At 36.8% G+C, this 15293-nt stretch overlaps 1 protein-coding gene across 1 annotated transcript in view; it reads right to left on the reverse strand.

The window, feature by feature from the left end:
- Window positions 1-610: 610 nt before the first annotated feature.
- Window positions 611-15293, reverse strand: part of PTPN4 (protein tyrosine phosphatase non-receptor type 4) — a 109957-nt gene continuing 95274 nt past the window's right edge. Inside the window, exons 26-27 of the mRNA XM_063116696.1 lie at window positions 12889-13024; window positions 611-8597 (exon numbers count right to left, since the gene is read on the reverse strand). Of these exons, the coding sequence (XP_062972766.1) occupies window positions 8514-8597; window positions 12889-13024 (220 nt within the window). The 3' untranslated portion in view covers window positions 611-8513. The remainder of the gene's footprint in view (window positions 8598-12888; window positions 13025-15293) is intronic.

The raw sequence follows: 15293 nt of genomic DNA on the forward strand, positions 1-15293 counted from the left end.
GCTCTCCCATGCATAAGAGGTGAGGGGATGTGGTGGATACAATCTTTTGAAAAAGGGCGGTATCCAACACTGGCAGTTCACTAGCACCAATCATGCTGCACTAGCAGGAACGACTCCGAACACAATGGGAAGCTAGTACTTCATAGCACAATCCCAGAAATTAGCTCAAACTACAACCTCCGGAATGGGACAAATCAGTGAAGCCCCCTTCTGTGACTTGTCCAGTTCTGGAAGTGCTAGGTGTGTGTAGGCAGGAATGAACTGGATCATGACTGTGGCAGGGGGAGGGGGACTATAATCCTTGACCCCTCTGCAGTCCTGATCAGAATCTCCCCCCACTCCCATGCTGACTGTTCAGAAGGGATGTTTGCTAAACTGAAGCAGTTTAATACCACTGGTTATACATCTGTAGCAATAACTCCCTCATGGTGTATGTGTGTGTGCACGTGCATGTATTTGTATGTAAAAAAAAATTGGAGAAATGGATGGTAAAATGTCCAAAGGTGTCAAAAAAAACCACACAACCCCCCCCCACACAAAACCACACCAGCGACATAAACTTATGCAATATACTCACAGAAAATGTTCAGTAATAACAAAATTTCTAAACTTTAAATTACTAAAGCACATCTTTATTTTGCAATTAAACAATTAAGATCCACAAGTAAACTATATATTTTCTTCAAGTTTGTACCTAGACAACTATTTGTCAATCAAAATTAAATATATTCACAAAATATGTATAACAGCATATATTTCACATAACAGAATGAAGTTGCTCTTAAGACTAAAAACAAGATTTGTTAAATGTTATATATTTTTTCCCCTCTGGGGAGCTGCTGGTATAGTATGTAGAACATTAGTGTACCTTATTAATGGCAAGAACTCTCCTTTTACTCCAATGCAGGCAAAATACATAAGGCCCTTTTAAAGCATACAGTAGCTGCAGTGATGAACGCTGAATACTTTTCACATTGTCCAGTGTTGACCAAATTCAAGTGCATGTTTTTTTTTCAACTGAGCACAACTCCTGCTGCTTAGGGTAGAGGCTCATGGCTGAATAACCTTTATTTTAAAATGTAAACACACAAATTCAAAGACAAATCTGTTTATATGGGAACAAGTTTGTGTGAAGATTCACAATAATATTGGGATTTCTAGATGACCTACTGAGATGCTTGAAGCCAACTCACTAGGCAGCACAAGACCCAGTTGAACTGGACAATGCAAAGTCACAGAAGAAATGCAAACTCATTTCCACTAGCAACAGTAGCAACAAAAATAAATAAATATGGCTATTCATAGGACTATGAATATGATCCAGACACAAGATTGGATTTACACCCTTTATATTTACACATATACTATAGCACCTGTGCCAGAAAATAAACAAAAAAAAACCCAACCCACACACAAACACAAAAATGTCCTTTTAGAATTTGCTAGGAGAACCAGATCACTGATTTTAGTATCCATATGAATTATTGTTAAACTTGAAGCCCAGTCCCTAATATTGGGAAATAACTGCACTGGGAAATTAGGCAATATATTCTAATAGAAAGAGTAAAAAGCAAATTAGTTCTGTTTTAACTCCTCTAATCATATTAGAGCCTCTGCCTAAAAGAACTGCCTGTTTCCCAACTATTCTTTGTACATTACCTATTTTTTGTGTGTGCATTACCTATTCTTAACATGCAATTTAGAACTTAAGTACAAAAAGCTTCCTGATTTCTAGATTTTTAAGCAAATATTTTAAAAATAATTCTAAGCAGGAATATACATTAGCATCCAAAGAGCACCTTGGGTTGTTCCAAGCCTGGGAGTAGCGTGTAAGGTAGCCCAAGTAACTGTGCTGGACATGGGCAAACTCTCTGCAAAGCCCAATGGATCCTAGCCATACTAAATGGTTTATTCAAGTGAGACACTGAGAAAATCAAAAGGAATTTAAAATCAGCTCTTTAGTGGGGATTTTTTTAGTATCGTTATTTATGAGGATTGCAATTCTAAAACCTAGTCCAGAGAAAAATGCTTAATGTATCAATAACAGCACTGGTAGAACATCATAAGAAATGATGCTGTACTAGTACCACAGGTTGAGACACAGGCATTAATATTTAGGATTCATTTGCAACTGATAAGACTAAGATTTTAGATATACTGAAATGTGTGTTTAAACAAATGGAAACAAGCTAGAAAGATAGCACACTGATAACACATTCATACTATGAACAACCCCAATCAACTCTGCACAGGAATCAATTAAGCAACTCTCCAATCTGATATCAAATTTGTTTTGTCCAAAAATTCTGTCAGTAGTAAAGCATTAGATAAAGTGCTACTATTTTGAAATTCAAGAAATTTAGATAAAAGAAATATATTTAAAATTGTGTTAAATATCAAGTAATTCCACCAGCAGTATTGTCAGTCAAAGTCTCTTCATTTCCCAAGTAACTACTTCATTTCTAAATAATCATTTCCAAAGTATTAACATAGTGGTCTTCAAATCTCCTTGTACACATAAACCATTTGCCAGTAACATTTGGTTTAAGGCAATATAATTTCACCATTGGTAATGTTTCCCTAAATATATCTTTAAAATTCTATCAACCTGATTGCAATCGATGTGGAGGAACATTTAAAGCCTATGGATTTTAAAATTTAACCATCAAAGCTCCAGATAGGCAATTGTCCTGCACAAAGATGAATTTTTTCTCTTCTTTTTACTATACCATTCAGAAGATTGAGAAACAACCATTTCAGCTTTGGATTATATTTCTAGCTTGGCCACGTGACTGCTTAATGCAAATATAACTGTTTTCCAGCACTTCCAATATTTATCTTAACATACTTCTCTATCTTTTTTTTTAAAAAAAAAATCAATATGCTACTTTGTTATACAATGGACTTTATCATGATTTCGCATCTGTCCCCAATGTTTCTTTCCTTTGAGGCATTTAAATTTAAGATTATGATCTGTAGATCATAAATCACATGCCATTTAAGACAACAATCTGGATCCAAAGATTTGGGCTTTCACACCGATTCCTCTTCACTACAGCCTCCAAAACCCACTCCTGAAGGTTGGGAGTCTCCGGAATGGCATGGGGTATGGTGCAGGGTCTGTAGCAGGAGGACAATCAGCAGAAATTGTGAGGTGGCACTTATACAAGCAGAAGGGCTTCCCACTTACACAAGAGGAACTTTGGATCCAAGACACTGCATTTGTGTTTACGACATCTCTCTCTTTCATTTATTTGGAAACAAATCCAATTGGCAAAAGGAATTCATTTTCAATTAAGTGCATGCACTAAGTTGGCCCGTCAGCTAGTTTCGTACACCTAATAAAGTTTCTAAGCACACTCAACTGGATGTAGGACTGCAGTGATGGAGACTGACTGCTTAAAGTGGTACTGCACAAAGTGAAGAGAATACATTTCACTTGATTCTCTTATCAATGAAGAGTACTATTACAACAGCCACAGGGGCTAGTGGAGAAGAAAAGGAGCTGTAGTAACATTCTACCTCTCCACTTGTTTCCACTCTGTCAAATCCAAAGTCTTAGTGTATTAACCAATACAATGTGAGGTCTTCCCCATTGCCTTCTTCTTGTATTCTCTCTGTGTGAATATTTGCATTGCCATAAGCCCAGTATATCTGTTAACATATAGTGGTGAAATATACATGAAGATAACTAGACTGTGGTCATCATTCTAGAACATACAGAGGAGGTTTTACATAATGTGCAGTACTTTCCCTTGCACATCACATGCAAACCTAAATAGTTTGTGAATCTTCCTAACTACAGGTAAATTTAAGACCAATAATCGGGGTGGGGAAATCTGCACATAGTACCAGATGCCTTCACTCCTTTTTGAGTCAAAGAGTGAGGAAGGGCACTTGCACATGGGTTAATATGCTGTAGGGCTAGACATCCTACAAAACTTTTGGAAGCTTTGGGAACCATCCATTGCCAATTGCTGGCCAGAAACTTGTAATTCTGCATCCTATCAAACAGACCCTTTCCAACTATCTAGTGAAGTTCTGCTCCACTAGATGCAATAGCTGCTGAGATTCCATGTATGACTTTTCCACTTCTTGGCCTCCCTGAACAGCTGCAACTGAAGCATTTCTGCTGCTTTTCTACCTTCCATATATACTGCAGTTCTATCTTCACATTGCTTGTGGCAAGGTGCTGTCCATATTGGTTCTGTCAAAAACCTCTCTCCTCAGCTCTCTTCACTTGCATTTTGTGCCTTCTGTGATTAGAGGATGGCAGCATTTCTAAATTGGTAGCTGTGGGATATTGCTACACTGTAGGATATGCTAACTATAAGATATTTTATAAATAGTATTTGTTAAATCCTTGAGAAAGCTACCAGTGAAAGTTGCAGCATGAATGACTTTTATTGCAAATTAATGCAGCACAATAGTTTGGACTATGCGGTATAAATGTGGTAGACTTTATTACTTCAGTAAAGGCATCAATAATGCTTTAAGTTAACATACTTTATAGCCTAATCCTAAACTTGGTTGTCTAACCATGTACATTTGAGAATAGGAAATACCAATGGCTATAACCAAGGAGAACCAGTCTTGTTCTTATGGTAGCAGTAATGTTGTTAGGACATTAATGCAGCACTGTAGGTGGATGTTCTACCCCAAAGATTTGGAGGGACCATGCTGTAGTCTAAGTGGTATAATCAGCTGGCTCGCTTAAAGTCATATTCTTCAGAGAATGACTGACACTGTGGGTACTTCATATTTAACGTAACCCAAAGTATACCCCCACCACACCCAAAAGCCACACAACTAAAAAGGCAAAGAAGCAATTTTAACAAGTCGTGGAGTCATCGATTTCTGCATTAGACAAACCTTCAAAAGTACCTTAAATAATCATAGTTTTCAAGATTAAAAAACATACATCTGTAACATACATTGGCACAAAACTATTACCCTATTGCTCTTATTTACAATGAAAACAACATGAATTTTTTTTAAAAAACAGGAAGTGTTACAATTTTTTTCTCCCCTCTTTTTTTTTTTAGCAAATATTAAGAAAATAATTATCCATAAAATCCAACATCCATAACACTCATCACTTTATATGTCATTATGCCAGAAACATACATTCATGTTTTGTACAGAATGAAACACATACAAAAAATATTTTTCTTTTCTTTTTAGCTTGATACAGATCTTCATAACCCAATGCAAAGTAATTAGCAGTATTAACTTTTAGGCCATATAAAAATATTAGTAAAAGGCTATTTATACCACAATGGGAAAATGCATTTTGTGGAAATTCGCTTTCATGACATGATTTAATATTATCCTATTTTTACCATATGTGCATTTAAAGGAAATTCCTATAGCTTGTTGATTAGCTGGTGACCCTGCCAAACTAATCTTTTTTCAATATTTCTTCATAGCTACTGAACAGTAAGCCCTAAATCAGCTTATATCAGGGGAGATGGAGACTTTAAGGCGGCTAATGTTTCTGCCTCTATGTTGGATCAACGCACAAAGTACTAAAAATTTACCACCACCCCCCAACAATATACATTGTGGTATAAATGTTTCTCATGGATTCTAACTGCTTTGGCAACCTCACTTAAGAATATCAGCATATGTAAAATACCAATGTATACCATGTTGCTATAAACCCTCTAGTATTTTCCTTTTGATAAGTTTATAAAAAGGGCAATGCTATTTCCAAATTTACGCTGGCAATTGTTAAGACCATAAATTGATTCATCAGCATGGAGTGCAATAATTTAATATTTACTTTACTAATCAACACCATGGCATAAAATAATAACGAGAAACAATATCCAAATCAAAAGCACGAAAACAATCCAGGTACTAAATTCTTTCTGAAGCAAGCATATGAAAACAGAGTCCTCCAGCTGCCATCTGACTGGTTGGTTGGTTGGTAAGAACTATAGGGTTTCTATAAAAGTGGTTTTACATTGCTTACACTGACACACAAGGATGGCTTAGATGACTGCACAGCAAGATTGGAAGTAGATATCATATTGTGCTTGGCCATCTGAAATTGTCCTAAGCATAATAAAAATGCATTACAACTTCTCACACTCTGCTGAACAGCAGCAGACCACCAAAAGCCAATGAAGCTTTAAAGCACATTTAGAACTTGCTCTAATTTGTGAAACCCACAAAAATGTATTCCTGCAGACTGGACAAGTTAAGAATTAGATTTTAAGAGCCCATTATAATTAATACCAATTGAAATATACGTTTTGTAGAAGAAATCAATTACTGATTCCCTGACAATGGTGTTCATTTTTACATTAACCTAATAAGATAGTTATATTGAAGGATAATAATGCAATGATGTAAAATCTAGAAACAGATTACTAGATTTGCTTTGTAAATAAGCAAAACAGTCCAGCTGATAAGGTTCTTTTAAAAAATTGTCTAAAGCCTTTACATTTTCTGTTTCATTTGGCATCATGGCACAGGTTGCTAGGCCTTTCCACCAAGGAATTTAAACTCATGGGGAATAAACTTTATATACCATATCTGGAAGACAAATGGAAGGGCCCCTTCTCTCCATGGAAGGCGTTTAGTCAAGGGGAGGGATCCCACTAGCAGAAGTGGGAGGGAGAGGTTGTTTTTCCCCTGCAGCCACTTGCACTCTCCAAATCTGGAGATTTTTGGAGGATGCAAGCAGCTGCAGGGAGATGTGGAATTAGCAAATGTTGCCTCCCCCTCCTATTGACAACAGGAGCAGAACTCTGCTTAAGGGATGCCTCCATAGGTGCAACCAATCCCATATCTATAAAGACAAAACTATATAAGATATAGTTTTTAAAAGCTCATTTTAAAAATACTGCATATCCACATTCTGTATGCTAAATATCCTGCTTAAAAATAACTGGGCAATTAATCAAAACATTTAAATGTAGGGCAGATTAAGTCTTCATAAAGAATTAAATCCCAAACTTACTGTGCAAGAAAGCTGGAATGCTCACTAGCTAGTTGGCTTCAATTGTCTTAGAAATATTTTTGAAAAAAGAGACAAAAATGTATACATAACCCTAGAATGAGTTCAGATACTGTATCAATGAACCACCTCCAGTTGCATACATGCTCATAGCTTTTAAAAGGAGGTACACAAACAATTTCAATGCACAAAACATGGAGACCCCAAAATACTTGCGGACTACATGTTTTAAGCATTTTAACCTCTGCCCCCAACACTCTTTTTTCTTTTCTTTTAAAAGCACAGTCTAGTACAAACATGACTTAAGAAACAGCAGATGTGGACTCAAGGAAAACAATTGTGTTGGCGAAGGCTCATCTCGGATTTGCAAGTTTAAAGCAGAATATCAGTGCTATTAAGAAGTTATAACCTATTCAAGTTACAAAGCTTTTTCTCAGTGTAAGGGTAAAATAGAGGAACAAATTCTAAAACAACATACTGGCTTTTCATTTCACGTTGCTAACATTTTACCAGTTGAAAGGAATGTGTCAGATTTTCCACTTCATTTCATAGTAGTAAACAATTATTACATATTTAATAGGACCGGGTTCTTCTGCTAGCCATAGTTGCATGCAGGTACTTGTAGAAAGAGAAGGAATGGTATTTTTGTGACCCTGTACAGTACTACATTCTAAGCACCAAGGGCCATGGTTTAAAATGTGAACCCGCTAAAATAAATGTAATGATGATACTTCCCCCTTTAGGGCCAATACAAGTGCTTTGTCATTAAGACATACACTGTAAATCTAAGGCACTTAAGGGGTTAAGACAAAATGCATGCATTCATTCCCATTAGGTAATGTCATCTGATGTTTCAGAACACACCAATGTTATGACATGCTGAGAAACAGTGTTACCAGTTCAAAACAAATGTCCCTCCTACCCAAACCTAAACAAAATGCTTGTTGAACGGGCCTTTATGCAGATACTGCTGGGTTAGAACAGATTGTAGCTTTCCACTACTAATCAGGTTAGATTCTAGAAGGGCATAGGGCAAAATGTGCTGCTTCAGTAGGCAGTGTGTCTAGAGTAAATAATATTGCTAATATTTTGCCAAAATAAAAGACAGCAAGTATCTTAACACAGCAAATCAATTTAGCATCGGAAGAAATGGCTTTGTGTGTATTGTTGCTTTAAAAAGATAGGTGTCAAACAAACAATGAAAGTGTTCCAAGCCTTTTTTTTTTTTTGTAGCAGTTCAAACAAAAAGTGACTATATGGCACTACAACAAAGTCTGGAAAGTTATCCAGAATACACAGAGTTCGTTCAGTCTGTGGTTTGTTCGAAGCAAAGCATGAAGAGAAAGTCTTCCAACACAGAAAAATCATAGTGTTTTAAAGATCGATTTTCAGTTTCAACATAAAGTGCAATAGTGCTGAAGTTTTTCCAAGTCCATTTCAGTTCTTCATTATTTTCAGACAACATTTCTTGCAAGCAATGTTATGGCACAACAAGTGCGGCCAGTGTCTTACACGGATTCTTCTGAAAGGTATCTGTTGCTTCCTATTAATGCAGTAATATCTTTAAGGGTCTAACAAGTTCTTCTTCATACACTTTCAGAATAGCCTCACAAACGAATCTGTATTGACTCTGGAAAAACAGTGCAATCATTTGTAAGTCAGAGAAAAGCAGAATTTTTAAGAGACTAAAAGTGAACTATAACAATATGCTGGCAGACCTGAAAGGCGTTGTGCTGAAAATGCATTAAAAGTATTTGGAAAGTTTTAAAATATTAACTCCTATCCCCCCAAAGTAAATAGCTAACTTCAAGATACAATTCCCACATTCTTTTAAATTCCAGCCTCAAGATTTTCCTGCTCTGACTGATTTCACTTATACTCTTCAAGTATTGCTTAAGTTGCATTGTTTAACAATCTTACTGATTATTAGAATAAATAAAAAAATCTAATTTCTGTATACAAGAAACTCTATAGGCTGAAAATATAGAATCAATAATGATGTTGTAATTAAGTCACCTTCGTTAAACTATCTTTATTCTTTTACTCACTTTTGGAAATTGTTTTCAAACTAAAAAATAGGATAAATATACAAAGGTTAAGAGTTGCATCCAATGGCATCTTTTCGCTGGCACAAAGCTTCTTACTGCTGGTGGAAAACCCATCTTCATCCTCGTGCAAGTGTCAAATCCAGTACTTTCATTCCATTTACACACGCCATTGATTGCACAACCAGTTGCATTAGACAAATCTTCCCCAACCTGGTACCGTCCAGATATTTTGGAGTACAACTTCCAGCTCTCCTAGCCATTTGCTATGTTAGCTGGGGCTGATGTGAGTTGAAATCCAAAACATCTGGATTATGCAAGAGTTAGTGCAGCCTTTCTCAAACTGTTGCACAACAGTTATGACTTCATTAAGTTAGGTGTTAGTCCTGCTAGTGCTCGCATAATTGCCAGTGGTACAATGCCACTTATTGTATTTTTTCCACTATTTTAATACTAGATTCAATCCCCATATATCCCACAATTTTCAGTGCACTCTGAGAAAGTAAAAGTCTAAACTAAGATGAGTACATATGAGAGAATGTATTGTTTTTAATAGAGCCATGTCTAGAAATCAGATTCAAAAATTGTTTTTGAAACACAGAAAATACAAATAGGACAATGCCATCTGGTGGACAATGTGTGGAAATGTGAAATTTTAAAGGGGAAAATGGAACTGTTAGTTTTTATTATATGGCTGAGACAACAATAAGTCACTTTTCCTATATGTGCTTTAATTTCCTTCTGGAACTTAAAATCAGACCTCTTCACTCACCTCAGCATACACACAGACATACGGTTAAAATGCTTGCTCTGAACTGAATATATGCATTCTGATCCAGAGAAAGATATATGTAAGCAGAAACATGTTTCTATCCATACATTTCCCCTACCGCTATCACGAAAATGTGTTACAAGAGGAGGAGAAACATCTGGAGTGCACAGATGGTTTGTTCCCACACTGTGTGCACAGCAGCAAGCAGAGGATCAGCAATATCAGTTCTGACCTTGCTGATCATCTGTCATGGTTAGGCAAAGGGAGTGGGAGGCAAGCATGAGACACAATCCAGGTGCACCCTTCTTTTCATAACTAACAGTTGATGGGTGCTGCCAGTACTGATATTCCTTTGGTAAAGGGGACTCTGCAAGCTGAATAAAAATGAATACTTAAAATAAAACAATTTTTAAATTATATATATTTAAAATCTGTTACATTAAATGTCACTTTAAAATGAAATATGAATTTTAAGCCTATGCTAAAACGTCAACTGTTGACTCAATATTGAACCCTCTGAATTAAATCCTACTTTTCTATGTCATAAAATAACCTGGAGGGCATATCTGACTTCTGAAGCAAATATTATAAATATGATAGAATATATTAGCATATATTATTGCAGAAATGATGACTATTTATGACGAACAGCATGTAACGGCAGCAAATCATGGGTTAATTAACCCAAGATTTGCCATGTTGCGGGATGGTGGCTTCCACAGCCTTTTTGAATATTCAACCTCTGATCAGAAGTTGCTATGTGACATCTGAATCCAGATACTAAAGGTTAATTTTGAATTAAACAACCCACAATTAACCTAACTACCAATTTTATGTTAACTGTGGGTTGTTTAACCCATAATTAAGCTATAGCATCAGGGTTTGGACATCACGTACCAACCCTTGATTGAAGACTGAATATCCAAAATGGCTGTGGAAATTCCCCATCACCTTCCACAGCATATTATCTGTAATTTTAACCCATGATTTGTTGCTGTCATGTGCGATCCAAGTACATGGATTGAGTATAGGTTGTTGCTGAATCATTTTGGTATGTGCGAACTCTGCATGGTTTTACTATGGGTTGTTAGTTAACAACCCAGGAAGAGAACCTATTGTTTCTTGTTGGGTTGCAAATTCTGGGTGGTTCGTGGTGAACAACCCATAACTAGACCATCGTGCAAATTCACCCACAATGGCAACCCATGATTCAACAACAATCAATGATTCAATTACAACCCACGCTCAACCTATACCCAGGGTTGTCGCTACGTGTGAATCAGGACAATAACTTAGTTCAAAATAATGCCCAATTCCTGGTTAAGCAACCCATGAATTTGTGCAGCCGCATGGGGGAACAAGCTTCCTACCTGCTCCCCACTTCCACTTTCCAAACCCAGAAATCTGAGTTTAGTGGTTAAACAACCCAGAGTTAGCTCAACAATTGCCCATGGTTTGTTGCTGGGTTAACTCTAGGTTGCTTACCCCTAAGCAACCCAGACCTCTGGGTTTGGATGTCATAACAACCTATAGCAGGGGTCCCCAACCCTTTTGGACCTGTGGTGCATTTGGGAATTTGAGATACTGCTATGGGCACCACCACAAAATGACAAATCAGTGGGTCTGGTGTCTACCTTTGGAATGTATAGATCGTAGACTGCATGTTATCAGGCAAAAACTCTACCTTAGTGTTTATTGAACACCACAACATCTCTTTAATAAAGGCTTGTCTAATTCAGCTAATTGCTGGTGGTACAATACAGCTAATGCTTCTTTTAAACATATGTTTTGACCAGTATTTTTTTTTTTTTTTTTTTTTTTTTTGCAGGAAGGTTATTTAACAGAAAAAAATGTAGTGGAAGTCTTTAATATTTACTGATGTACACATTCTTTTAAGTTATTTATTTCCTTAATGGAAATTAACAAATGGATTCTCTGCACTCTTTGGAGAGCTAAACGCCCAATACTACATTGGAAGGATAAACACTCACCTCCTTTAATGTAATGGATTGAGGACTTTACAACACTTTCAATATTTTAACATATACCATTTGGACATCACCTTCATATCGATATTTGATCCATGGGGAACATGGGTGGGAGGGTCCTGCTTGTTCATCCCTGGCCGATGGCTGGTTGGCCACTGTGTGAACAGAGTGCTGGACTAGATGGACCCTTTGTCTGATCCAGCATGGCACTTATGTTCTTATGTTTGTTGCAGCCTATGTTAGAATTAAGTATGTAAGTACATCCATGTAAGTGCATGGGATTTTTTTTAATTAAAAAAATAATAATTTTGTTTTGTTTTGGCGGTGCCATGGACATCATGTTGGGGACCCTTTACCTACAGTGTAGAAGGCACACTCCTGTACAGCCATACCAACGCCTGGGCTGTATAACCCTGGAATTGGGGATTATGTGCGAACTGGATGTAACTGGATATTGAGAAAGATCAAAATGGATTAAACTTCAATTTGTTTGAGCTTATTAGCTATCAGGGGAGTTTTGAGTACAATGGGTTGGATCCAGTATTAGTCATACTTAAGAGCAGACTCCCTGTAAACCCATTGATTTCAAAGGGTCTAAATTAAGTATGAATAAACCTGCATCAAACTCAACAAATTATTATGCTATGGTTTGCTCTACAGATCTGATATCTCTGGCTGTGTTTGCCATTCCCTGGAATTCAATGATTGTCTTATTTTTTGAAACATACAAGTTAATTCACTGAGCTTTAAAATAGCCAACATTATTGAATATAATTATATTATAATACATTTTAATTTGAATGTTAGATAATACTGTTCCGTTACTTATAGTTGTTCAATCAGAATCTTTAAAAATAGTGTAGATTTATTTATTTATTGAAGAAGAAAGGGTCACTGCAGATGGGGGAAAACACACTATAAAGGAGTATAAGGACCATATTTGAATTTACTAGGCTGTCTTCCAATCTGCCAATCATGGGTGCAAATGTCTGTATACTATACCAAGTTAAATGTTGCATTCAACATAGAAACAAAATATTTTGCCAACACAGATTAATAACAATATTTTCAAATAAACAGCTTAAGTATGTGTGTTACTGTATATCAATTACTTACAGGCGTTTGGATCATCATGGCTCTTTGATCTCTCATGGTTCTCACAATATCCAAGGGATAAACAGGCTGATTGCACTCAATAAGACACATAGCTGTTTCCATAGTGATAAGAACTCCTGTCCGACCAATCCCAGCACTGTAACATAAGAAAGGGCTACTATGTTTATCACATATAAAGTACTTTGGATATGTACATAATACTTTGGATATGTACATAAGTCAAAATTGCAAATAGTTTGAATTGGCTAAGATTTCAATTTTTTCAATTTTCATTTTTTCAATTTTTTAGAAATAAGAACTGCAAAAAATTAATTCCTGCAGGAAAATACAATTCATAGGTAACTGACAAATGTCTTGCCCAACATATTTTAAGACAAACTGCTACTTTTTGTCGAAAAAACTCAGTATAATCCAGCTTCAATAAGATTAAACAGAGTGAATTTGCCATAGGTTTCAGTGGAAGATGCTTTGTACCTCTCTTGTTTCTTACAACTTGGTTACTTTTATGTTTTGTGAAGATTGGTTTGAAAAAAAATTTTTTTTCTGGTTTCCAAACAGTTTCTTAGAAAGTTTTGAACAGATTTTGCTGTTCAGATTTTGATTTAGGTGTCACTGTAACCTTTGAAGGCCAGTGTATATGGAAGGGTTTTCCTGCTTCTAACGTTCTGTCTCACCGAAGCTCCCACCTCAAGCAGTACAGCCCAGACATAATTACCACTGTACTGTTGTTGTTGTTGTTGCTGCTGCTTATTGTTATTATTAATATAATCATGATCATTAACATGCTTCTACTGCCCAATAGCCAAAGCTCTCTGGTGTTTTACAAAAGATTAAACCCTTAAAAACGCAATATAAAACATCATAAAAAAACTATTTGAAATAATCATCAATAAATATCTCAGGACCACTGAAAACCTTATCAAATGCAACCAAATACATGAGAGTAGAGGAAAGTCTTAACCAGGTGCCAAAAGGATGACAATGGCCTGGTTCAGAAAACACGCTAAACCATGCTGCTTAACCACAAAATGGTTAATGGAATGCATTAATGTTAATGTTAATGCATTCCCTTAACCATTTTGTGGTTAAGCAGCATGGTTTAGCCTGTTGTCAGAACCAGGCCAATATTGGCTACAGGCAACCCTCACTGGAAAGCGTACTCCGTAACTGGGGGACCACCAGTCAAAAGGCCCTCTCCTTTACTGCCATTCTCCTTACCTCCCTTGGAGGAGTCCCATAGAGAAGGCCCTTATATGATGATTCTGGTGTATGGGTAGGTTCATACCAGGAGAGGCACTCCCATCAGGTGGTTCTGAACCATTTATAGGTCAAAACCAGCACCTTGAATTGGGCTGAAAAACATACAGGCAGCCAGTGCAATTGGGGCAGAATTGGTGTAATACGTTCAGACCTTCTGGTCCCTATTATCAACCTGCCTGCAGTTTTTGGCTTGTTTCCAATTGCTTTTGGAAGCAGTAACTTTCCGTTGCACTGGTGGTGGGTCTTGTTGGCTCATGGGCAGCGTAAGATATGGCCCTGAGTTAGTGAGTTGTGTTAGAAGTTACCCAATAAAGTACATTCTGGGTGGTTATATATATCAAATCAATATGTATCTGTATTTTAATTTAAAATGAAAGCATTTGTTTTAGGAGTTTTACATAATTTATACTATTTTATTTTAGTTTGGTATAAAAGTGTTGCAATTTTTATAATAGGTAAATTTACATTTTTGTCCAGAAGATGGCATCAACGTATAGCCCATACACCTTTTATCATTAGCAACAACGACAACAAAACCAAAGCAGAAAATCGAGTCTAATCACCTGCCAAAGACTGGACCATGCCTCCACCAGCCTCCACAGATCAACTTTAGCTATTACACCAAGGGTATGCAACAACATGGTGCCCATAGGCACCAATGTGCCCCAAGTAACCCTCCCAATTTTTATTTTAACAGTCTTTTTATATTTTCTTACTGGTAGCTGGGATTGTTTCAAAGCGAAGTGGTATCAGAGTGCTGCCACCTTAATTTCCCATGAATGCCTCCATTGGAAGTGTTACTTGTCCTTTGTAACTAGCCATGCCCACCCATGGCAGCAGTTTTGTAATTCTGTCTAAGATAGTTCCACAAATTTCCTAATGTGCCCACAAGCTCACAAGTAATCCCCAGTGCAGCTACCCACACCACCTCCCACGCTATTCTGAAGGGTTGTACAACCCTTCGGAGCAGATTTCGGTGCAGGCGCGAAATGCTGCAGGGGGAAGAAGAAATCATCAAAAGCTGCTCTATGGAACAGAAGCCTTGGTTGGATCAAAGAACATTCAGATAGAAGAATGACACCAATTGAACCCCATGTATGCAGTTGGCAAAGTGATACCTTGTGTTAAACAATGCAATGTGTTAC

The sequence above is a fragment of the Elgaria multicarinata genome, chromosome 2 (assembly GCF_023053635.1).
Source record: "Elgaria multicarinata webbii isolate HBS135686 ecotype San Diego chromosome 2, rElgMul1.1.pri, whole genome shotgun sequence".
Classification (NCBI taxonomy): domain Eukaryota; kingdom Metazoa; phylum Chordata; class Lepidosauria; order Squamata; family Anguidae; genus Elgaria; species Elgaria multicarinata.